Source organism: Cucurbita moschata, unplaced genomic scaffold (assembly GCF_002738365.1).
Source record: "Cucurbita moschata cultivar Rifu unplaced genomic scaffold, Cmos_1.0 Cmo_Scf00006, whole genome shotgun sequence".
Taxonomy (NCBI): domain Eukaryota; kingdom Viridiplantae; phylum Streptophyta; class Magnoliopsida; order Cucurbitales; family Cucurbitaceae; genus Cucurbita; species Cucurbita moschata.
In genome coordinates, this window is record NW_019268522.1 from 1,053,624 (window position 1) to 1,078,840 (window position 25,217).

The window sequence follows — 25,217 nt, forward strand, 5'->3', positions numbered from 1 at the left end:
TTTTTGTTCTTAGTTCAATCTCGATCTTGATTAGAATTTGCTCAAAAAAATAGTCATTTCCACCCCTTCACGTCAAGATCGACAAGAAACCAAATCATGTCACTTCATCACTTCCACGTGAATAGAATAATATCTTCCTTCCCAAAGGCCTACAAAAAACTATGTCCTAATCTAATGGCAATTGAGGCAACAAAATTGTGGCAATGAGATGGAAAGGGAACGACCTGAATAGAATAATCCTTCTTCCCAAACGTCTATGAAAACCTATGTTCTAATCTAATGGCAATCAAATGTATCAAGAGGCAACAAAATTGTAGCAATGAGATGGAAAGGGATCGGCCTTAATAGAATAATCTTTCTTCCCGAGCGCCTACGAAAAACTATGTTCTAATCTAATGGCAATTGGGATGTATCAAGAGGCAACAAAATTATAGCAATAAGATGGAAGGGGATCGACTTGAATAGAATAATCTTTCTTCCCAAACACCTACGAAACCTATGTTCTAATCTAATGGCAATTGGATGTATCAAGAGGCAACAAAAATGTAGCAATGAGATGTTAAGGGATAAATAGGCAGAACGACTAAGCCTTAGGAGAGAGATTGAGATGTTTGGAAAGGCATTGATAATAACAAAGAAGAATTTCTATCCATAACAAGCAACATAATTGGGCCACAAAAACAAAGCTTGGAGTGATCATAAATAAGGATTCCAGCCTTACCAAAACAACAAGCAACATAATTGGGCCACAAAAACAAAGCTTGAAGTGATTATATATAAGGATTCCAGCCATACCTTGGAGTCCAATCAGTCAGCATGTCTTTTTATAGACCAAGGCAACCTCAGATGAAACAGATGCCTCGTTATTTTGTTGCATTTCTAAGCCAACTTTCCCTGAGGAAAAGCAAAAGAGACCCAGAAGAAAGTGGAGGATCTCAACATATTCCTTGAACTTTAATCCCTGAGATTGCCTACCTTGTTGACTCAAGAAATTTGGTGTCATAAACATATTACTTGCTCTAAGGAACAATGCAAAAGCAAAATCAGTATTTTGCAATACGTCGACATGGAAAAACAAGACGAGAGTTCGACCAAAAACCTGCTAGAACAAGTTTGTTAATATGATCTGACAACAAGGAGAATATGGTACCTTCAAAACCCAAAATTTACTAGAAATAAGATGGGACATGAAAACAAAAAGAACAGAATAAAACAGTCCATATTGATATCAAAATCCAGACTGCCAAGTCTTCAAAACCCTCTTGAATCAAATATGGCCTACAACAACTCTAAATAGTTCTTTCATGCTGTTTTTGTATCAAAAGCAGAAGCCTACATAATTTAAATTCCAGCAAACGCCTTCTTCCCAGTTGAGGATCCTGCAGGAATGACCTTCAACACATTGAACCTTACTGTCTTTGACAATGGCCTGAAATTCAAAGAATAAATGTGAGACTCAATGGGAATAATTTATCATTATCACGAGGATCAATGGGATAGAATTTATCACATCTTGATGTACCTGCATTGGCCAATAATAACATGATCTCCCTCCTTCACACGAAAGCAAGGAGAAATATGGGCAGGAATGTTGGAGTGCCTTTTCTCATACCTGAGGGAGACAAGAAACAAAATACATCAAAATCATGAAGAGAAAAATCGGGTGGTGAGGTAGTTGGAGGGGGATCGGGGAAGTACCTCTGATACTTCTTGACATAATGTAGGTAGTTCCTCCTGACAATAATGGTTCTGACCATCTTAGCACTATGGCAAGTTCCAGCTAAAATGCGGCCCCTAATAGAGACAGTTCCAGTGAAGGGGCATTTCTTATCAATGTACGTTCCTGCATGAACACAACAGAATTGTAAGTAAATAGCGTTGCGAAGCAAAGTGCTTCCTTACTAAGACGTTCTCTTTTTCACTGGATAATCCTTATTTCCATCAACAATTCAGAGAACATGTGAGCAACAGTGCTTCCTTACTAAGACGTTCTCCTTTTCACTGGATAGTCCTTATTTCCAGCAACATTTCAGAGAACATGTGAGCAAGAATCGCCTAAATATCGGACCGTAGTAACAACGCATAGGGTACATAGTAGAATTGATGATGCTTTAAGGATTGAACATTCTTTTTTTCATCCATCTATCTAATAGGTATCATTGAATTAATGCAGAAACAACCGCCCATTCTATGACTAGAAGGTTATAGAATCATCAACATTACAGCTAATAAAGTTTTTACAATACGTTCTTAATCAGAAACAACCACCCATTCTACAGCATTACTGATTATTGGAAACGAAGTGACCAATGAATCTCAACCCAGATTAACATGATCACAGCACATTGTTTGTTATCAGTGATAAAACCACAAAGTGAAAATTCTATAGAGGAAGACAACCAGTTCAGAATAAATAGTACGTTGAGCTACCAACGTTTAATGCTTGAGCGAATTCGAAAGTTAAAAGAACTAAACACATTCATATTAGCAAACCAACAAACAAAGCAATCAGAGTTTAAGAAGACAGAACCTTCAATGGCTTCCCTAGGCGTCTTGAATCCTAATCCAATACTCTTGTAGAAACGGTTCCCGCCCTTTCCAGGTCGCTTTCCCTTCCCAATCTTTTTGGAGCTATTTCGTATCGAAACAGAACAATAACTAAATCAGGAAAGAGAATCACAAAAACTAATCCGAAAAACAGAAATAAAATCAGGATTACAGCAAACAATAAAAAATAAGAACTCGAACATATGCCATAGTAAATCAAACAGAGAAAAGTATATCAATTCGTTTACCAGAGAAAAACTTTGGGTTGTTTCAAAAACGCCTTCTCGGTCTGCAGAAAAAGAAGGAAGAGCTCAGATACAGAACGCTGAAGACAATAAAACGAAAACAAAGAAGCATTGGACTGAAAAAAGAAGTGAAAGCCGTCGATTGAATAGAAACCTGTTCCGCCATGATTAGAACTTCTGAAGAGAGCACGAGTTGTTGTTTGCTCAGGCGGCCGAAGGAGGAGACTTCGATTACTGGAAGAAACCCTAAACCTGCTTCAGAGAGTTATAGAGCAGACGGGACAATAAAATGGGCTTATTAGCAATATTGGGCCTATACGTGAAAATGGGCCTACTTTTAAATAATGTGAATTAAATAATTTTTTTTCTTTAAAAAAAAAAACATTAGTTTTTGATTTCTTAAGTTAAATATATATATATATATATATCGTTCTCAAATGAATTTACTCGCTCATATTTTCTAAAACATTACTCACAAACGTGACTCCAGGCCCAACATATGCCGACGTTGTCTGCGATGTTCGAATTTCTCACAACTAACTTGTTTACTAGGTTAGAATAAGTGCTGCACAATAGCTGTTCCTTCCACTGTTACAAGAGTGTGATTGTGACAAGTGATATATATATAAAAGTTGCATTAAATTGATTTAATTCATTCAACTAAATTTTGATTGAAATTACGATCATATACCCACCCCAAAGGCATCCAAAGTTCTCAACTTGAATCGAGATTTTTGTTTAAAGATTACTCTACCCATATTCAACATATTCGAGATGACCTTAGAGTGCGTTGAAGAAAACTTGGCAACTCTACACATCCTAGTCTTGCTTGTTCGGGTCGGATGACAGGGACGTCAACCAATTGAGTGGGGGAGGATGTCATGGTCATGCATGTCTAAGGCGTGTTGTCAATGGCCGCATGACAGATATTCCAATCTTGCTTGTCAAAGACGTGTTGTCCATGGTTGCATGCTCGTTACCAAACCCCTTTTACGTACTTTCATCCTAGATAGGTCTTTACCATTCCATATTGAGTTAGTATAAGGGTGTATGATCGTTCAATTGAATATCTCAACCATCTTCACCGATAAACAAGACAAAATTACATATTTTCGATGCGATCGCGTTGGTGTTTCCCAATTGACATATATGAAGATAGATAATAAACTAAAAATGTAAAAAGGATACAAACATCCGTGCAATTACTTCACTTCTTCTCCATTTCATAATTGTAACTTCAAAAAAAGGTAAAAATGCAAAGGGAAAATCAATGTTGGCGCTCTCTTAACTGAAAAACATTATGAAACTCAACTGGAGCAGAGCACACCCTGCTGCATATCAGCTAATAGTTTGAAGAATGCTTTCTTTCACTTCTTTGGGTTCCACAAGCTGGGCGAGGGGGCGGGCGACGAGGCAAGGGGTAAAATAGGGAATGTCACACGGTATCGTACACGGCGGGGCCGGGGGGTTGAAGAGCAAAAACGAGAACGAAATAGTGTTCCAAGAAGTTTGGAGGTGTAGAATGCTTCCACTATTGATTCTGCTTCGTGGCAGTGTTCCAAGAAGTTTGGAGGTGCATTTCAGATCCCATAATCTCAATCTTTCTGCAACAGGGAAACGTAAAACATGAATTCGTTAACTATCCCGAGTTTCCAGACACATCGCACTTCCACTTGGGGTGAGGCCACCACTCGGCCCTAAGACGGATCAAAGAAGAGTGGGAAACCTCTAGGTAGTTTTTGGAAATCGACATTAGGAAGTGTTTTCACATCAACATCGACTCATCTCAATCTTGAAGGAAGAGATGAACGATCCCAAGTTCTTTTTAATGAATATAACAGGTATTATATTACCAAGCCAAGAGTCAGATTAAACTATATTATCCAGTGAAATGCACGTATGGAACGAAGTTTTACAGCAAGCGTACCTTTTGACGTTTCGAGCTTGGAGCACCTGCTTCACCATCAGTTCGTCTGCGTGACGTCTCAGCATCCCCATTTGATGAAGCCTGCAACAAACCCCACCGTCTCGTAAAAAATTAGTGAAGCAACAAAAAGACCAGAGTTCGTCTCATCAGAAGTTTATACTTGTGCAGACGAATCTGATATGTTTCGACGCTCGGAAGTATTTGCCTCTCCTGAAGGCACGTTTGATTCATTGCCTCGTCGAGATGTGAACGGCATGATTTGGTGAAAAAAGTTGGACAAGAACATTCCTTCACCGGTAGTTCTTGGTTCTGATTCTTGTACATTTACAGCAGAACCACTAATTTCCTGGAAACTACCGTCTTCAATGTTGATTTCACCACCAGGAAAGAGAGTTTGAAGAAACTGGACAACGTTGCTTGGAACATGTCCTTCAGATTCCATGTTATTTTGGATCCCATCTGTACGAAATATATCGATATCAATACTATAATCTCGAGAGAGCTATGGGCGTACAAAGTTGTTAAACATGTCAGTTCGATATATGTAATGGCTCAAGTCCATTACTAGCAAATATTGTCCTCTTTGAGCTTTCCCTAGTTTTCTCTCAAAGGTGTTTTGTTCTCCTCCCCAACCGATGTGGGATCTCACAATCCACCCCCCTTTAGAGCCCAGCACCCTCACTGACACTCGTTCCTTTATCCAATCGATGTGGGACCCCCAACAAATCCACCCCCCTTCAAGGCCCAGCGTCCTTACTGGCACACCGCCTTGTGTCTATCCCCCTTCGGGAAATAGCCTCCTTACTGGCACATCGCCCGGTGTCTAGCTCTGATACCATTTGTAACAGCCCAAATCCACCGCTAGCAAATTTTGTCCTTTTTAGGCTTTCCCTTTCGAGCTTCCCCTTATAAAGTATTTAAAATACGTCTGCTAGGGAGTGGTTTCCACGCCCTTATAAAGGGTGTGTTGTTCTCCTCCCCAACCGATGTGAGATCTCACAATATATTAAACAAATTAACCTATTCAACGCCTCATACTAATAGGATTACCGTCTCTTGCAGCTTCTTCTACATTTTGCTGTTCCGCAACAGATTCGAGCATTGTATGCTGATCACTCTGGAGGTCAGAAGATCGATGCTCTGATGAAGCCCGACTTCCTAGCTCAGGCCTTGCATTTCCTGAAGCAGGGTGAGGCAATCTTCCAAGAACAGGATAGTACAACCCAATTGAATTACCAGAAGAATCTGAAGGTAAGTGGCTAAAGGTCCCGGGTAATGCTGCAACCATGCTACTAATAGGCATCACTCGCACTCCGGATTCTCTTTCCATACTTGGGCCCTCGATCGCGCTAGTGGCTGCTTGACCGGTGGGATTTTCGCTCGCGCCTCTGGCTGCTTGACCGGTGGGATTTTCACTCGCGCCTCTGGCTGCTTGTTGTTGCCCCAAAGGCTGCTGAGCTCCACTGCGTTGTTCCTCCGGATTACCGTTTGGTGCCGTAGTCGATGAACCTTGGAATAAGTAGAAGTAAATACGACAACTCTAGACCAGTCAAAAAAGGAAGAACAGTTAAGGAAGGCGAAGTTTGAAAGTCACCTCTTCGTATTTGTATGTCGATACGTCTTGGGAGAAATCCCGAACCAAGACCATGAATTAGTGCAGAGCTAGGCTGCATGGCTCTCATGGGAACTGGACCAAGGCTTGCATTTTGTTGAAAGGGAAGAGGCTGTTCATACAAGTTATTATTAGCAGAAGAGAATATAATCTCGAACCCGAAAAACAGTCGACTTTCCAGCAAGGTGTGAAAATAAGAACTGAACCATTATGGGATTCGGACCAGTTTGCGAAATAAAAACTGCAGGTCCTGCATTCACAACAGCTTCGGACTGCACGCCGAACATCAAATTAAGAAACCATCGAAATTAAAAGGAAGCAATGGTGAAAGAGAAAAAGAAGAAAATCATACAGGATTTTGGCCCATTCGCACCGTCATCATAGTGCGACCGAGTTCGAGAAGATATGCACCTAGGTTATTAAATAGAACTCCGCTTCTCCATGCAGAAGACTGCGTATTCATCCGTAGTGTAGGATCGGTAACGTTCCTGTGATTCTCCAGTTGCCTTGCAAGTTGCTACCAGCAGATAAGCATAAAAAATTAAATTGTACCATCTTCTTACTCGAAAGAAGAAATAGCTATAAACTCGTAAACGTTCTAGCTCCTTAATGAAATATTTAATAAATGGAGGAACGATCAGCAAACGCTTGACAGACCGTAAAGACCAAGATATTATACTTTTTCATTTTATAATCCCAAAGTTTCATACTAATTGTGAGCACGAGATGGCTTAGAACGCACGAATAGGCTGGCCGAGACTTCCTCTATAAGCATCTGTCTAGTAGAAAGCATGACTTCAGCCAACGATGCAGGAGTAGGGAAGCTCTCTTGGGCGGTGCTCGGCCGAGATGAGGAATTAGAGTTGCTTTCCTCAGCAGCCCCATGAGTATTAGCTTCTTGAGAATTATTTCGTCCGACCCTGCCTGCCAACACCATTTCGGCGACAATCAAATATTAATTATACACATTAGGAGACTTGCAATACGATGACAAGATCATGTCAGACGGGACTGAACTAACCAATATTTTCGAAATCACGCCTCATGCTACTGAGGTTGTGAGACAACGTCGTCAAAGAATCAGGAATCGCCTGCAAACACCAAGAATCACTACCATTTGTGTCAACCAGATGAATTTCAGAAAAATCAACTCGTGGTAGGTAGAAATAAAGTACAATAAACACCCGAGAATAGTGAGGTAAACAACATTGTCGAAGAGCTCTGTATAAGTCTATGTCTTCCCCGTAAACCCTCATTGATTTCTTTCTTTCCATAGATTCTCCATAGATCCGATAAGAATCCCGGATATATTAACTATTTGGAAATGTACAAAGAAAATCTCAACTTACAGGAGGAGGAAACGACCCTAAAGAAGGAATCGACGGATGTCTAGAAGTGCCATGAAACCTATCAGATAGAAGCCTCGGGCCATCGTCACCAGATTGATGCTGGCTCAAATCTATCACCCCAGCCGCGATCACGCGTTCTCCAGATCTTAGCTGGTCAATTTCCTTCAGCATCCATCACAAATCAGATGAGAAAGACAGAATTGTACATACGACAGCACCGAATGAACACAATTTAGGAGACTAGAGTTCTAAATGAAAGCTTACCCTGACAACATCCGTTCCAGAAGTTGAAAGTCCGATTGAACTGAGAACGGCAGATACGATCTGTGCAGCAAAAAGATATTGTTTAATTACACACTTAAAACATACTACACTAAGGACCTGAAAGAGCTTCGTCCTCCATAGACTAACCCTGTTGATTTCCGGGGACGCACCATCCCCTTGAACAGGCATACTAAAGGTTTCAATCACCACACCCGGAGCCACCTGATTGCTATGAACACGACTTGTACTTGAATTTGGATCAGTCTCTGCAAACAACTTTCAGCAATCAAAATTTAGTTGATACAGGAATGACAAACATGTAAGTTTGCAGCATAGTTTGAAGTGATCCAGGCGGTGAAGCAAATATCATTAAAAATGTGCAAATGGGTACAAGTTTAGTAGTGTACTTAAGAATTAAGTGGTTATGCCTAGATATATGCCTTAAGGTTGCCTTCAGTCTTTTATAACAATTGAAAGTAGCATATTTTGCTTTCAAGAGATGGGCTACAAGGGTTCTTCAATCATATCAATGGTTATAAAAAAATTCAATGACGTATCGATAATGAATGAAATACATATACTAGAGTACTAATGCATGAAAGCAGACTGAACCTGAACGATTTGACAATGTCTCTGATAGGGGAAGAGGCTGCCTGACAACCAAATGTAAGGTGTGACCATCTTCAACGTCTAGCGCCCAATTAAGGAATACACAAGGATATATTTCCAACTGAAAGAACAAGTGACTACTAGATATATTGTAACAGTTCAAGCCCACCGCTAGCAGATATTGTCCATTTGAGCCCGTTACGTATCGCCGTCAGCCTCACGGTTTTAAAACGCGTCTACTAGGAAAAAGTTTCCACACCCTTATAAGGAATGCTCCGTTTCCCTCTCCAACCAATGTGGGATCTCACAATCCGCCCCTCTTGGGGGCCCAGCGTCCTCGCTGGCACACCGCCCAGTGCCTGGCTTTGATACCATGTGTAACCGTCCAAGCCCATCACTAGCAAATATTGTCCACTTTAGCCCGTTACGTATCGCCGTCAGCCTCACGATTTTAAAACGCGTCTACTAGGGAGAGGTTTCCACACCCTTATAAGGAATGATTCGTTCCCCTCTCCCACCAATGTGGGATCTCACAATCCACCCCCCTTGGGACCCAGCGTCTTCGCTGGCACACCACACCACCCAGTGCTTGGCTTTGATACTATGTGTAACAGTCCAAACCCACGACTAGCAAATATTGTCCACTTTAGCCCATTACCTCTCCAACCAATGTGGGATCTCACAATCCACCCCCCTTGGAGGCCCAGCGTCCTCGCTGGCACACCGCACAGTGCCTGGCTTTGATACCATTTGTAACAGCTCAAACCCACCGTTAACAAATATTGCCCGCTTTAGCCTGTTACGTATTGCTGTCAGCCTCACGATTTCAAAACGCGTCTACAAGGGAGAGGTTTCCACACCCTTATAAGGAATGCTTCGTTCCCCTCTCCAACCAATGTGGGATCTCACATACACAATACTAAATAGATTACAGTACAGTACGAAAATCCGCAGTACACAAAAAGATTAATCCAAAACAACATATTTACCGACCACAGTCCAAGCAGACTACACAATATCACCAAAAAAAAAAAGTATCATGCAATGAACGAACTAGCGGTTGAACAGCGATTCCAGCTATTTGTGAGCTTAGTTCATAAGAAATACTATACACCTATACCCAATTTCGTCTGAAATTTTGAGCATCTAATAGTTCTTTTTAGTAGGAAACACGAAAACTTTTCCTTGCAAATATATCAAAAGTACAAGAATGGGATGAAAGACCCCACCAACTAAGAGGCTACAAAAGGGTGCTCCAAGGTTCAAATTATTTTACAACTCAGTATAAATCCTACACAAAAAAGCAGTTTATACCACAAAGAATATCAAAAGCCGATCAGATAGAGGATACGGTAGGCAGACAAGAGCTGATCGTCCTTGAGAACTTTTCCTCGACATATAAGGCGTTGTTGTTCTGATAACACACCAGTTACAGAAGCAATTTGTTCTTTCAATGCAGGGACTGGCATCTATACAAGTACACAAAATTAATGTACTAGAAAACTTGTATAAAATTTACATGCACATTTCTTTATGATCTAAGAAAAGGTGAAAATATTAACCTGTTTATCCACTCTGAGAGTATAGGTTTCTGAATCTAAAGTTTTTATCTTAATCTCAATAGTTGTTTCAGATCCACCAGCCTCACCACAGTTCGTAGTTTCACCAACAACATTGCTTCCCATACTCTGAAGACCGAAGCAAAAAAATTAAGTGTAAAAATTAAGTGTAATGACCCGGATCCACAGATCCACCGCTAGCAGATATTGTCCTCTTTGGGCTTTCCCTTCCGGGCTTCCCTTTAAAACACGTCTGCTAGAGGAAGGTTTCCACACCCTTATAAAGGGTGGTTTGTTCTCCTCCCCAACCAATGTGGGACATCACATTAAGATACTCACACGTCTACTACTAGGGGAAGGTTTCCACACCCTTATACATGGTGGTTTGTTCTCCTCCCCAGCCAATGTGGAACATCACAATCCACCCCCTTCGGAGCCCAGGGTCCTCGCTGGCACTCTTTCCTTCCTCCAATCGATGTGGGACATCACAATTGCAATGTGTTTTCTGATATCACTAATGGGTAAACGTGCTTTTTCGCGTTAGAACGTAAAATTAACTTCTGAACAAAATTTAGAATGATCTGAAGAACAACAGCTTTGATATGCCAAGCCAATGACCAAAATACATGCCATTTACATTGCCAAATAGTCAATTACGTTCATCCACCTAAATCAAAGAAAATTGAGGCAATTCTCCTCACCAATGCTCATCGAAGTCGAAAATTCAACATAAGTACGAACCCATTTCAATATCAATCATCCATTCAAAACGAAAAACCATGGAATTCAAGAAATTCATCACAAGAAATGGGGAAAAAGGAAAAGACACAATCCAATCCCCTAAGCAAATTCAGTATTTCCACATGAACAGGAAAAACAGCACATAAGTGGGCAGTCCAAGAATCAAACCGAGTAGGAGAAAAAACGAAAATCAAGCCAATAACAACAATCCTAGGATTCCCAGAATCAAAACAACAGCAAACAGATTCCAGATTCACCGAAACAAGAAAACAGAACACAGACGATAACCCTGATGAGCTATACACAACGAAAACAGGGATTATAATCAATACCCTTTTAAGAAAACGAAGCGCAGTGAAGGCTGAACAAGAAAAGGGGTTGAAAGAGAGGTATGTGATGATTTAAAGAGGAGAAAAAAACGATTAAAAGGGACAAAAGAAGCGAAATCTCACGGTGAAGGTAGGTGGTGGCGGGGGTAATTCTGAAGGGGCGGTGAGACCCTGCGAGGGAGAGAGGAGGGGAGATGGGGAGGCCCGCGAGAGCTTTGTAGTAGCCGAATTTTACAACTACTGACTGAATTTCTTGCGGCTCGCAACAGAAAATTCCTATTTTCTTCTATAGAGTTCTATGACTCTTACCACTTAGTTAATTTAGCTTTATTAATTTAATCTATTTTTATTTTAAAAATTAACAAATAAATTTTATTTTTTAATCTAATTTCTATTAAAATATTATAATAAATCCCCATGGTTCGTTTAGCTAATTAAGAGAAATTATTTTCAATTCGTTCTTCATTTTTCATTTAAATAGAGATTTCTCACCACGTTCGAGGTAGGTCCCACAGGTTAAATGAACTTACGTACTCTCCATTTGCTAAATAGATCATTGAAAGAACGCGGTGAAAAAAATGAGTTACTATCTGTTGGATGATAAAAGACTCCCAGCCAATTTAGGGAATGATGATGGGTTTATAAACAAAGAATACTCTCTCCATTGGCATGAGGTCTTTTGGGAAGTTCAAAGCAAAGCCATGAGAGCTTATACTCAAAGTGGACAATATCATACTATTGTGGAGAGTCGTGTTCGTCTAACATGGTATCAGAGTCATGCCCTAAACTTAGTTGTGCGGATAGATTGGTAAATCCTCAAATGTCGAACAAAGGACTCCAAAAGAAGAAGAGTCAAGCCTCCTCGAAGTGACTAACTTTGTTCGAGGGGAGGTGTTGGATGATGAAAGTCCCACATTGGCTAATTTAACCCTCTCTATTAGCATGAAGTCTTTTAGAGAAGCCCAAAGCAAAGCCATAAGAGCTGGGTGCTTATATTCAAAGTGGACAATATCATACCATCGTGGAGAGTCGTGTTCGTCTAACACTATCAACTATTTTCAAATTCATAGCTGGAATATTATTTTTCGTTATTTTATTTAAATTTGACAAGATTAACGAAAATTGGGTCAAAATATTTATTTGAGATGATCGGGGCAGAGTGAAGTTAATTTATTGTTGATTTATGATGTTTGTGAACCAAATATAAAACATGCAAGTATAATTCAATTTATTTTAACACGTATCATTTATCGAGAGGCTAAAAGTTAAAAAAATATAATATATTCTCCACTTATTATGTACGGTGGTTAAATCTTAAAAATTATTAGGGTGTAAAAACTTTCTTAATAGACACGTTTTAAAAACGATGAGTCTATCAGCCATACATAAGGGACCGAAATAAATAATAACCCTTATAGTGACCGTAAATCAAATTCACATATTTATAGAAAATTAGAATGAAATACATTAAAATAATATAATTCATAAAATAAAATTTACTCTAAATTTAAATAATAAAAAATAATACTAAAAACTATTAAAAAATTTCAATCAACAAAATCCATAAATTATATATCTGATCTAAAAATATTATTAAAATTTCAAAAGTTTCAATAATACGGTAACTTAAATAAATAAATATATATATATATATAATTTTGGATGAAATCGGTTAATATTTTATTTCTAAAATATCCTTAAATTATAAATAGCAATTAAAATTTTTTATTAAACCTTTAAAATTAATATTCTTCGACTTAAAAAGGAAGGATAAATAAAAAAAATAATATATATATATATATTACCGTTAGTACTGTGCTTAAAAAATACATATGAAAATTTAGAACTATATAATACATTTCTATTGGCACCTTATTATTAAATTCGTGAATAATAAATATTTAAAAAAAAATTAGAGGTGTTTTGAAAGTTTTTTAAAAAATGAAAGGAAACTAATGAATATTTTTTAAATTAATGGTATTTTTAGATTTTTTTTTTCTTTTAAAAAATTAAGGATATATTTTAAAGTAAAGTTAAATGATATTTTTTATTAATTTAATAAAAAATATATATAAAATGACAAAAAGACCCCATAAATGTTGCCGATTTTCCGTATACTTGCCCCTTACGGGTTTCATTCTGCCGTTTCCTTGATTAACAATCATATTTTATTTAATCATTAATAAAAATGAATTATAATTACCATATAATATTCATAAAAAGCATTATAAAATAAAATAAACCCAAATATTAAACTATATAATATGATTAAATGGTAGCCAGCTAGATAGATTGGTCTTGATTAATGTGAGCATATACTATAATCATAATATTAAAATATTCATTTTTATTTTTATTAATTTTAATTAATTTTAATTCTCTCTACTACTTTTAATTAAATATTTCTATTTAATTAAGTTGACCGTGGTCAAAGAAACACAAAAATGGCGGGAGAAAAATATATATTAAATGAGTTATGAGCCTATTAGCTTTCAAAAATTTCCCAAATCTTATTTTATAACCATTTAATTGGAGATAAAATAATTATTTATTTCCACAAATTTTCTCGAGCTACAACTAAAAAAAATTACTCCGTTGTCACCTATCCTAACGTTTGTGAGTGCCCATTTGTTGGGTCAAACGAAAATTTCAAGTTGGTTGAGTTGACTACTCAAGCAATTCGAATAGAGTTCATGACTCAACTTAACTCAACCATCTATTTTCGAGTTAGGTTGTCGGGTTGTTTTTTTTTTTCTTTCTAATTAAAATTTCACCCGTCACAATAGATCACCAACATCGGTTACAAACGTCAAATATTCTTAATTTTCATAATAATCTTAAAAGTAGGGTAAGATTAAGTGGGTTGTAGCCATTTTTTTTTTGTGGGTTAGGTTAACCCACGAACCGATCTGAATTTCACCAGTCACGATACATCACTAACCTTGGTTACAAACGTCAAATATTCTTAATTTTTATAATAATCTAAAAGTAGGGTAAGATTGGGTTGGGTCGTGGCCCTATCTTTTTGGTGGGTTCGGTTAACCCAGTCAAGTGTTAACCCGCGAACCGACCTGAATTTCACCAATCACAATACATCACTAACCTCAGTTACAAACGTCAAATATTCTTAATCTTCATAATAATCCGAAAAAGTAGGGTAAGATTGGGTTGGGTTGTAACCTAATTTTTGGTGGGTTAGGTTAACCCAGCCAAAAAAATGTTAACCCACGAAGAACCGACCTGAATTTTTCAATATTTAAAAAATCCGACCCAACTCAACTGGTTTTTCTCTGAGTTGAGTTAGGTAGTTTGAGGTTGATAAGTTCCTCTGTCGTATGAACACCTCTACCATTCTGGTTTTTCTCGTACAATCGAAATCATCAGCTCTTCAAATAATTTGTTCTAACTAAATCAATCGGTTACCGTCAATCCTACTAAACGAATAACATCATCTCAACGATGTTCGGTTTCTATTTACGTCTCGAAAAACCCTAAAAAAAAAAAAACCCTAATGGTGCCTAGATTTATGGCTTCTTGGACCATGATAATCCTCTTGAATGCCAGGTAGCCAATGAGAATAGGGTTTTCTCCATGCCTTATTTGGAGCTCTCCATTTCATCGTCCCCAACAAATCTCCCCCATTTCTCTTATCCTCTTTGCTCATCCTCTTATCAAGCAACCTAATCCCTTCAACAAAAGAAACCCAAAAAGATCAAATTTTTATTCACCAATCAAATCCTTTGCAAAAACAAAACAAAACCCATTTCAGAAAATCAGCTCAGGAATTGAATGGTACCTTCAGCTTCGGAAATGATGAGGAAAAGAAGAAGAACCGCCATTGATGAAGGCTTCATTTGAAGAACTGAAGAAAGCTTCGCCTGGTGCAACAATGGCGGATGAAGATGAAAATCAAGAACAGCTTGAACCCAATGAACTTTTTGGCAAACATTATATATATAAGAGAGATAATATATATATTTTTTTAATATTTTATGTTCTTGTCTTATGAAGATGGGGAACAAGGTCTGAATATTGAGAAAAAATCAATCATTTTATAAGGAATATAGAATCATTGATACATTACTTGGTGGAATGTGGGTTGGTTTTTGTTTTTTAATTCTTATCTTATAGTATAAAATTTTAGGGTCAAAGCATTCAAACTATAATTAAAATACTAGTAAGATCTGATCATTGAGATATATTATTATAACGATAATTACATTCTTCGATAAATAATAAACTTTAATGAACGTACTAGAGGGATTTTTTTGTCTTTGACAATTTTCTTTTTCTCGTGACCCAACAAAAATGGTTGGGAGAAACAATAAATCATTTACAACTTCCAAGATAAGAGATCGTTTGTGTAAGATCTCACATCGGTTGAAGAAGAGAACGAAACATTCCTTATAAAGATATGAAAATCTCTCCCTGGTAAACACGTTTTAAAACCGTGAGACTGACGGCGATACGTAACGGGCCAAATCGGACGATATCTGTCAGCAGTGGGTTTTAGCTGTTAGAAATGGTATCAGAGCAGACATTGGGCGGTGTGCTAGCGAGGACGTTGGCCCCCAAAGGGGTGGATTGTGAGATCCCATGTTAGTTGGAGAGGATAACGAAATATTCCTTATAAGGGTGTGAAAACCTCTTCCTAGAAGACGCGTTTTAAAACCGGGAGGCTAACGACAATACATAATGAGCCAAATCAGACAATATCTGTTAGCAGTGGGTTTTAGCTGTTACAAATGGTATCAGAGCAAACATTGGGCGGTGTGCGAGCGAGAACGCTGGCCCCTAAGAGGGTGGATTATGAGAACCCTCGTTAGTTGAAGAGGAGAACGAAACATTCCTTATAAAGGTGTGAAAACCTCTTCATAGCAGACACGTTTTAAACTATGAGGTTGACAGCGATACATAACGAATCAAAGCGGACAATATCTACTAACAATGTGCTTAGACTATTACAGTACGAGAATCGACTGAAGCAACCATAGCTAATTGAATATTCTATTCATTGACCATCATTACATATTTCTTCATGTTTTTAGGAAAATCTAAAAAGTCAAAGTCTTATTTAGTTTCAATTAATTTCTATTAAATAAGCTTATAATGCAAATCAATGTCTCTTCCAACATGGAATAATTGAATTATTTTTGCATTTAAAATAAGAGACTAATAGTACGTGACATTAAAGACTATAGTTTTAACTTATAATAAGATAAAAATACATCAAGAATTTAATTAATTGTTTATAATAAAGTTTGAACCCACTTTTCAGCTCCCACTAAAATGTAATGTAATATCAAAATTACCTTACAAGAACATTGTGACAAACTTACATTAAAAAAAACACAACCCATTAACAGACAACATAGTATATGATCATACACCATGTCTTCCTTTTACGCATCGAACTTGCTTAGGTTTTGTTTTACTGTCTACACAAGATTAAATCACCTCATTTTTATTGGATGAAAGTCCCACACATCGACTAATTTAAGAAATGATCATGAGTTTATAATCAATGAATACTCTCTCCATTAGTACGAGACCTTTTGGGGAAACCCAAAACAAAGCCACGAGAGCTTATGCTCAAAGTGGACAATATCATACCATTGTCGAGAGTCTGTATTGATTGAAAATTATTATATTTATTTTTGCGTTGACCGGTCAATTTGGTTGAATTATTTTAAAAAAAGGTCTTTCTTTTTCAACATGCATCCCAACTTCCCAAGACAGGTGAGACAGGAAAACATGTTTTGCTTGTTTGTTGGAATTGGTTTTCATTATCGTCATGTCGTTCCAGCCGATTACGTGCGTCATGTCGTCGTAAAATACGTATGCTTTATTTTTTTTAAAATAATATCAAATATAATTATGTTAATACGATTTATTTTCCTTGACTTGCTAATTTAAATTATTATTTTTTTAAATTCAAAAGCTGCTAATTGGAGTAATTGAGGGGTTATGTACTTTTCTTTTTTCTTTTCACGTGAACTACACGTGGGTGGGTGATAAATTCATTATATTTATTTATTTATTTATTAGGAATCGTTTTTTTTTAATTAATTAATTCATGCACACGTGGAAATCACCGTGAGGGATAGTTGCCACCGTGGTTGAGGGAGGAGGAACTACGCCACGGTCACCGGAGGAAGCGCCAAGGGAACTCGCTTGCACACGTGGAGAATCGTGTGTATGCCACTAGTTCATGTGGACCATCGCTCGACCATTAACTGGCTCACTTGGATTGTTGACTGATTCACTCGGACCATTGTAACTAGTTTACTTAGACCGGTTGGGTTTCTATAATTGAACAAAAAAAGAAAAAAAATGCACATGATTGGTATAGACAATTTTCTATTATATTAAACCGAAAGTCAGTCTTAATGATCCGACGGTGCCAAGTGGAAGGGCCGTTGCTCAACGGATAAAAGTTACTCTAGGGATAACAAACTGATCTTCCCCAAGAGCTCACATCGACAGAAAAGTTTGACACCTCAATGTTGGCTCTTCACCACTTGAGACTGTAGTATATTCCAAGGGTTGGGCTGTTTGCCCATTAAAGTGGTATGTGAGTTGGGTTTAGAACGTCGTGAGACAGTTCGGTCCATATCATTTATCTTAGGAAAATTTCCAAAAAGCAACCCGACATAGAATTCTTCCAAGCAAAGTAAGCTTAACTATAGGGTCAGTATGATTAAGCCACCGAAAAAAGAAGACCACATTGTTCGTATAAGTAGTAATTTTCCATTCTTTTTCAAGCATTTTTTAGCTATTTTATTCTCAGAATCTCTGTGCTTTGGATTCATTCATGTACCCTTCATTTACTTAGGGTCAAAGTATTCCCATTTTTTAAAATAGGGAAAAATTAAATAAAAATATTATTCATTTATATGAAAATTTCATAAAATCCTATTTTAAATTATTTTATTTCAAGTGTTTGAAATATTTATTATTATTTTTATTTAAAATTCCGGCTGTGGAGCGCGTGGTTCCACGTTCCAACCTTTGATTTCATATATATATATACATAACATTTTTCTTTCTTTTATTTTTTTAATCACTTTTCCAATTTTATTTTTCTTATTTGTATTTTTTCAAAGAGATAAATTTTTATTTTTTTTTATAAAAAAACATGGAATATTTGTTTAATTTGAAAATAAGGGCCCACTTTTTTAATTAATTATATTAAGACTAAATTAATAATTTTTACAACCAAATAAAAAATGTATTTATTTTTCCAATAATATTAAAATTGAAAAATAAGCTAAAAATTAAAAAAAAAAGTTATGGCATCCACATATTAATTTCTAGAGATATTAAAAGTGAGTAATAGAGTTCCGAGAAGCTCTCGATCCATTTTCATGGCGGTAGCTACTTTCTTTCCTTGTCAAACTGCAATCAACAATCGCCATTTTCTTTCTCTCGATACTCGATTTCGTTCTCCTCTGCGAGTATCCAGTCGTCGTTCTTTCTCGTTTACTGTTCGGGCGAGCTCGACGCTTGTTCTTGAGTCGGTAGGCTTTACCTTATCTTTCTTGTTCTAATTATCGTTTATAGGTTCGGATTTTTGATGTTTAGTTGTTCAAATGAATTTCTGTTGTGTGTTGAAGTTGAATTGTATTGTGATTTGGAGTTGACGATTTGGAAATGTATGCTTTGCGATTGACATTAGGCTGAATTCTGCTATAATTTGGAGTTGGTTATGTCGAATGCTATCCTGATTTTGTTTGTTAGGGAAATTTGTAATTGTAGCTCAACTTCGAACTGTTTCATTAGGTCGATTGTGGAGTTATGATTATTGTTGTTGTTGTTCTGTTGCTCTTAGGATTTAAGCATTAGGAAATTCGTAATTGTAGCTCAACTTTGAACTGTTTCATTAGGTCGATTGTGGAGTTATGATTATTGTTGTTGTTGTTGCTGTTGCTCTTAGGATTTAAGCATTCAGCAGGATCGTAATTCAAAAATTGACGTGTTTTCATGCCCGGTTTGTTTTGAACCACTGTTGAGAAAAGGCCCGCCAGGTTTCAACTTGTAAGTTGATTTATTGTGATGTCTACCATCTTTGATCTTCTGATGTTCATCTTGTTAATTGTATGATATTTTGATCCTAGTGAAGTGGAAAATTTGCAGGCCAGCTATTTATAGGTCTGGTTTCAAGTGTGGAAGATGCAATAAGTCATACACTAGCAAGAACATCTTTTTGGATCTCACAGTTACTTCTGGAATGAAGGAATATGTTGAAGTCAAACCTGGGGGAACTGAGCTGTTTCGGTATCTGTCTGATATTTTCTTTTCAAATTTTCTTGTTAGTATTCCAATCACTTTTAAGATTTCCTTCTTTGCTTCATCAGTTAAGTATTAATTTGATGTCAACCATTACAATTTGTCTAGTAAAAGGATGGGGTATTGTATCATAGCCATTTCCCCCCTAAAGGAGACGATTTTCAATTGCTTCTGGTCTTTGTACTTTGCAGGAGTCCACTTGTTTCATTTCTGTATGAAAGAGGATGGCGTCAAAACTTCAACCGAAGTGGATTCCCCGGCCCTGATGAAGAAGTATGCTTCCTCTCAATTATAACACTATCATTCAAATGTAGGATGATTTTAGATTTATAGTTTGATGCCACTCCAAAGATTATTTTTTGGAGAAAAACAAGTCTTATTGTATTGTTACATGAGTTGCCTTGGTATTGGATGTATACTCTTTTCATTTCCTTGGATAATGTGAATTTTGTGAGATCCTACCTCGGTTGGAGAGAGGAACGAAGCATTTCTTATAAGAGTGAAGAAACCTCTCCTTAACAGACATGTTTTAAAATCGTGAGGCTGACGGTGATTCGTAACAAGCCAAAGTGAACAATATCTGCTAGCGGTGGGGTTGAGTTGTTACAAATGGTATCGAAGCCAAACACCGGGCGGTGTGCTAGTGAGAACGCTGGGCCCCCAAGAGGGGTGGATTATGAGATCCCACATTGGTTGGAAAGGGGAACAAAACATTCCTTATAAGGGTGTGCAAACCTCTCCCTAACAGACGCGTTTTAAAACTATGAGACTAATGGTGATACGTAATGGGCCAAAATGCACAATATCGGCTAGTGGTAGGCTTGAGTTGTTACAAATTTGGACTGATATCTTTTACTATTGCAGTTTAAAATGGCTATGGAATATTTTAAATCTGCTGAAGATGGTCTTTTAGTGGATGCAAGCTGTGGCAGTGGTTTGTTTTCCAGAAAATTTGCAAAATCCGAGGCTTTTTCAGGTGTTATTGCACTTGATTTTTCTGAGAATATGCTCCTCCAGTGTTATGATTTCATCAAGAAAGATGCTACTCTTTTGAACAGGTAATTACTTTTCCTCTCTTATAATTAATTCCTTCAAACTGCAATACTGTTAAGCCCTCTCCTCTTCCTAGAAAGTGAAGGCTATCCTAATTGGTTTATCTTCTTTTGGAACATATGCAGTAATCTTGCTCTTGTGAGAGCAGATATCTCTAGGCTTCCCTTTTCATCAGGATCAGTGGATGCTGTTCATGCTGGTGCAGCATTGCATTGTTGGCCATCTCCTTCCAATGCTGTAAGCATTTTGTCTTGTAGGATCATGTTATATCATTTGATTAACCCATTGAAATCATTTAAATTTCTCTCTCCATGCTCGCCACAATTCCTCTTAGTACTTAGTCCAGTAAAAGGAAGTGATCAAAGCTTACCCTTCACAACAATCCTATGCACTCAATTCACAAAATATGTCGTCGCGTCTGAAACAACGACACGTTCTACCGGTCCATTGGTATTTTGATATACCTTCTTGACTAGCATCCGTTTTAGGAAGTTTTAATTGAAATCTTTAGGAATTAGCTCTGGGGTATTTTATATATTTTTAGCAACGACACGTTCATTTACGACGTTTTCAGTTCAGATTCTCACTTGTCGGGATCATTATAAGGTTAGTAATGGATTTCTTTCAACTCTTCTTATCAGATTGCTGAGATCACTCGTGTAATGCGGAGTGGTGGAGTATTTGTGGGAACGACTTTTTTGCGGTACACATCATCCACTCCCTGGTTTGTAAGAATTTCTAGAGAGGTATACCCTTAATCTCTATTCTCTCTCATTTTTGCAATTCTAGATATCTGATTAGCTGAAAAATTACTATCACTAGTTAGAAGCACAGCTATGGCAAACATTTATGTTATCTGATTGATATTCCCAGAGTCATGAATTTGGTTATCATACATTTATATACATGAAGCTCGTCCTTGCATATTTTCCTTTCCAATAATTCTTGTCATTTTGCTGATTTTTTACTTCAAAATGATAAATAATGGAACAGCCCAAGCCCAAGTCCAAGCCCACCGCTAGCAGATATTGTCCTCTCTGGGCTTTCCTTTCCAGCTTCCCCTCAAGGTTTTAAAACGCGTCTGCTAGAGAGAGGTTTCCACACCTTTATAAAAATTGCTTTGTTCCACTTTCTAACCGACGTGGGATCTCATAGTCCACCTCCCTTCCTAGCCCAGCGTTCTCGTTGGCACTCGTTCCTTTCTCCAATCAATGTGGGATCTCACAATCCACTCCCCTTCGGAGCTCAGCGTCCTTGCTAGCACACCATCCGATGTCTGGCTCTGATAACATTTGTAATAGCCCAAGCCCACCACTCGCATATATTGTCCTCTTTGAGCTTTTCCTTATGGGCTTCCTCTCAAAGTTTTAAAACAACGCGACTGCTAGAGAGAGGTTTCTACACCCGTATAAAGAATGATTGATTCCTCTGTCCAACCGATGTGGGATCTCACAAATAAAGTATTTGGACGTCCTTTAAGTCGTGTAAACAAACTAGCTTCCTAAATGGTAAATTGAACCTCTTACTGGCTTATATTTTTCAGTATCACTCCTGAATTCTGTTTTAATCCACCAAAACAACCGTATAAATTACTGTTCACCATCATCATATGTTAAACAATTGCAGTTTAATGACTACGAGAGAATCAATATGATAAGTTTCTCTCTATGAAGAATCTGCATTAATGTTGATGAAATTCTAGATTCCTCTAATTCTGTTTCTCAATTATCAAGATGAACCACTGAGCGTTATAAGTTATATATGCTGCAGCGTGCGTTTCAAAATTTCGGCTACTTAACAGAGAAAGAAATAGAGGATTTGTGCAAATCCTGCGGTCTGATTAACTATTCAAGCAAAATTCAACAATCTTTCATTATGTTCTCTGCTCAGAAGCCATGAATGTAAGTTCTCAATCTCATCTTCATTTGTGATATCTAAAAATTTTATAACGATGATTGAATACAATACTGTGGAAATATCTGGAACTGAAAATGATAATTAATTGAATTGAATAGAATCATTTGTTAATAAATACGCCACAACTGTTAATCTTGAGAAGAGACATGTAAATTGTAATAATAATAGAAATACTTCTCTCTTTGTGTTTGTAGTAACCCATGTTTTGAAAAATGGAACTCCATAAGATCTAAAAAATATAACATTAATCATTAATTTAACAAAAAATTAATGTAGGAGTTTGAATTTAGTATATGGTTTGTGCACTTTGCAATATTTATTTGAATGATTAATTGTGATTTTGTAAGTTCAGGGGTTTATAGATTAAATTTAAACATTAAAGTATCAAAGGGTGTGATTGTTGTTAGATGAACACGACTCTCTACAATGATATATATTGTCCACTTTGAGCATAAACTCTCATGTTTTGCTTTGAGTTTCCCCAAAAGACCTCATATCAATAGAGATAGTATTCCTTGATTATAAATCCATGATCATTCCATAAATTAGTTGATGTGAGACTTTCATCCAATACCTCCCCTCGAACAAATTACGCCTCCCCTTAATCGAGTCTCGACACCTTTTTCTTTTTGGAGTCCCTTGTTCGACATTTGAGAATTCTATTGACATGACTAAGTTTTAGGGCATGACTTTGATACCATGTTAGATGAGTATGAACTTTCTTGCTTTGAGCTTCCTCAAAAAGCCTTATACCAATAGAGATAGTATTATTTGATTATAAACCCACGATCATTTCATAAATTAGGACTTTCATCCAACAATTGTAACCATGCGAAGAACTTAAGGTATTTATTGCAATTTTTTTCTTAATTTTTAAACATAATGCTATAACGCCACATAGGTGATGATATAGCTTTAAATTATCCATATTTTATTTAAAAAATATATTGCTTAACCAAATGTACAGTAACTTACCATGTTGTGAGGTCATATATATATATATATATATATATATATATATATTTATGTTTAATTCGGTGGATTTAAATAAATTAAAAATATCTGTAACATGGCAATATTTAATGAAATAAAATAAATATAAAAAATTAAAAAAAAAGGGAAAAAAAAAAAAAAAAAAAAAAAGGGGGAGGGTGGGAGGTCGGTAGATTAAACAATTAAAAATAGGGAACGGGCAATTGGGAAGGAGAAGAAGTGGGGGTTTCAGAATTCAGACTGACACAAAGCCAGTCCAATCCCCACGTGCGCTACTCACGCGCCTTTCTCCTCCCCCCTCTTTGACCTTTGACCAACTTTTTTTTCATAGCTTTCTTAAAAATAAAAATGAAAAAAAAATGAAAAAACAAGTTAATCATAGTAATTATACTAATTTAAACAAGTTATAACATATTCCGCTAACAGATATTATCCGCTTTGGTCCGTTATGCATCGTCGTCAGCCTCACAATTTTAAAATGTGTCTATTAGGAAGAGGTCTTCACATATTTATAAGAATGTTTCGTTTCGCTCTCCAACTGATGTGAGATCTCACAATCCACCTTCCTTGGGGCCCAACGTCCTTGTTGGCACACCACTCGATATCTGGCTCTAATACTATTTGTAACAGCCTAAGTCCACCGCTAGGAGATATTGTTCGCTTTAGTCCGTTATGTGTCGTCGTCAGTCTCACAGTTTTAAAACGCATCTATTAGGAAGAAATTTTCATACTTTTATAAAAAATGTTTCACTCCCTTCTCCAACCGATGTGGGGATCTCACACTAGTTTATCAATTATTTTGCGTTTGAGTAGTATATTTACCGTTTGTAAAAGTGAATGATTGAACCGTCGATAGAATGATGATATTTATTCTATCAATCGAATTATGCTCGAATTAGAAGTTGTATGGTCTTTTTAAGTTAAAGAATTGCAAGGTAAAGAGATTGAATAATTTAGAAAATACTAATTGATACTTCATCCATTGAACTATGCTCAAATTGGCTGAATTAGAAGTTTTATTGATATAACCATCTAACTAAAGCTCTAATATTGTTATCGACGTTTATATCTTCGGTAACTAGTATGCTATAGAATCAGTTCGTCGATAAACGCTAACAAGCATAGATGTTTGAACCAACACACAGATACATTAGAGCGAGTGAAACACGAACGGGATGGATGTTTGAGCCGTTGAAAGAGTCGGTCTTGAAAATCAATAAGAACCTGATTAGAGGAACCAAGAATAGATCTCTTGCACGTGACCAGGTTTTATGTGCTTCTTTTTTTCTTTTGTCATCGCACGTGGGGTTGCCCATTTTTTTCCTTTTATTTATTTATTTTTAAAAATATTTTTCTTCATATAGAAGAGTTTAAAAAAGAATAAATTAGAAAAATATTTGATTCGATGATCAGGTTTGCACGTGTGGGGTACAATTTTAATTGGACTATTTACTTGCTTTTATCAACCGAAACTTCCATTTATTTTCAACTTTTATTAACTCTATATTTTTTTTCACTTTTTAACCACAAATAAAGTAAATTTTTTTTTTTGTATTATATTATTTTACGAATGAGAAAAAAAAAATCCTTCTATGCTCCAACGTGAGGTACGAACGATATGATAGACAGTGGAACGTGTCTCACACGCCCTCTAGGCTTATTCAACACAACCCCATTACACGACGTGCGTTCTTATGATCATCGTACGTCAACAAAGATTAGTGTCGTCAACAATGTTTCTATCTATATTCAAAACAGGAACAAAATTCCAAAAATCAACTAA

General features: G+C 36.8%; 3 protein-coding genes across 6 annotated transcripts; 1 reads left to right on the top strand and 2 right to left on the bottom strand.

Annotated features, from left to right (window-relative positions):
• Window positions 1-1,100: 1,100 nt before the first annotated feature.
• On the bottom strand, window positions 1,101-3,064 carry LOC111443978 (40S ribosomal protein S11-like). The gene is made up of 6 exons (XM_023081861.1): window positions 2,947-3,064; window positions 2,796-2,836; window positions 2,531-2,631; window positions 1,699-1,843; window positions 1,523-1,612; window positions 1,101-1,429 (listed from the first exon to the last, which is right to left on the bottom strand). Exons 1-6 carry the CDS (start codon window positions 2,956-2,958, stop codon window positions 1,342-1,344), a joined length of 477 nt encoding a protein of 158 aa, XP_022937629.1. The 5' UTR covers window positions 2,959-3,064; the 3' UTR covers window positions 1,101-1,341.
• An 837-nt stretch (window positions 3,065-3,901) lies between these two features.
• On the bottom strand, window positions 3,902-11,446 carry LOC111443976 (large proline-rich protein bag6-B-like). 4 transcript variants are annotated; one of them, XM_023081856.1, is made up of 17 exons: window positions 11,306-11,446; window positions 11,186-11,214; window positions 10,116-10,241; window positions 9,905-10,022; window positions 8,557-8,634; window positions 8,092-8,210; window positions 7,945-8,004; window positions 7,681-7,842; window positions 7,353-7,422; window positions 7,074-7,255; window positions 6,684-6,848; window positions 6,532-6,603; window positions 6,314-6,443; window positions 5,770-6,228; window positions 4,880-5,178; window positions 4,720-4,800; window positions 3,902-4,396 (listed from the first exon to the last, which is right to left on the bottom strand). In XM_023081856.1, exons 3-17 carry the CDS (start codon window positions 10,236-10,238, stop codon window positions 4,388-4,390), a joined length of 2,127 nt encoding a protein of 708 aa, XP_022937624.1. In that variant the 5' UTR covers window positions 10,239-10,241; window positions 11,186-11,214; window positions 11,306-11,446; the 3' UTR covers window positions 3,902-4,387. The 4 variants fall into 4 exon arrangements, with proteins under 4 accessions (XP_022937624.1, XP_022937627.1, XP_022937626.1 ...); XM_023081859.1 differs by lacking the exon at window positions 11,186-11,214 and having other exon boundaries at window positions 5,770-6,105; window positions 6,142-6,228; window positions 11,306-11,445; XM_023081858.1 differs by lacking the exon at window positions 11,186-11,214 and having other exon boundaries at window positions 6,538-6,603.
• A 7,070-nt stretch (window positions 11,447-18,516) lies between these two features.
• LOC111444178 (uncharacterized methyltransferase At2g41040, chloroplastic) lies at window positions 18,517-22,635 on the top strand. Its single transcript, XM_023082169.1, has 8 exons — window positions 18,517-18,702; window positions 19,119-19,219; window positions 19,319-19,459; window positions 19,663-19,744; window positions 20,336-20,529; window positions 20,650-20,761; window positions 21,166-21,270; window positions 22,295-22,635. Exons 1-8 carry the CDS (start codon window positions 18,550-18,552, stop codon window positions 22,421-22,423), a joined length of 1,017 nt encoding a protein of 338 aa, XP_022937937.1. The 5' UTR covers window positions 18,517-18,549; the 3' UTR covers window positions 22,424-22,635.
• Window positions 22,636-25,217: the final 2,582 nt, after the last annotated feature.

Bases quoted from the DNA above. Each gene is read 5' to 3' on its own strand.
- LOC111443978 (XM_023081861.1), bottom strand. The intron at 1,844-2,530 runs GTTCTGTCTTCT...GTGTTCATGCAG, and splicing joins GCCTAGGGAAGCCATTGAAG to GAACGTACATTGATAAGAAA. The intron at 1,430-1,522 runs GTACATCAAGAT...TTTGAATTTCAG, and splicing joins GTTATTATTGGCCAATGCAG to GCCATTGTCAAAGACAGTAA.
- LOC111443976 (XM_023081855.1), bottom strand. From the start codon at position 10,238: ATGGGAAGCAATGTTGTTGGTGAAACTACGAACTGTGGTGAGGCTGGT. The intron at 8,005-8,091 runs GTTAGTCTATGG...TTTGCTGCACAG, and splicing joins CGTCCCCGGAAATCAACAGG to ATCGTATCTGCCGTTCTCAG. The intron at 7,256-7,352 runs GTTAGTTCAGTC...TGGTGTTGGCAG, and splicing joins GCGTGATTTCGAAAATATTG to GCAGGGTCGGACGAAATAAT.
- LOC111444178 (XM_023082169.1), top strand. From the start codon at position 18,550: ATGGCGGTAGCTACTTTCTTTCCTTGTCAAACTGCAATCAACAATCGC. The intron at 19,220-19,318 runs GTAAGTTGATTT...GAAAATTTGCAG, and splicing joins GGCCCGCCAGGTTTCAACTT to GCCAGCTATTTATAGGTCTG. The intron at 19,460-19,662 runs GTATCTGTCTGA...TGTACTTTGCAG, and splicing joins GGGGGAACTGAGCTGTTTCG to GAGTCCACTTGTTTCATTTC.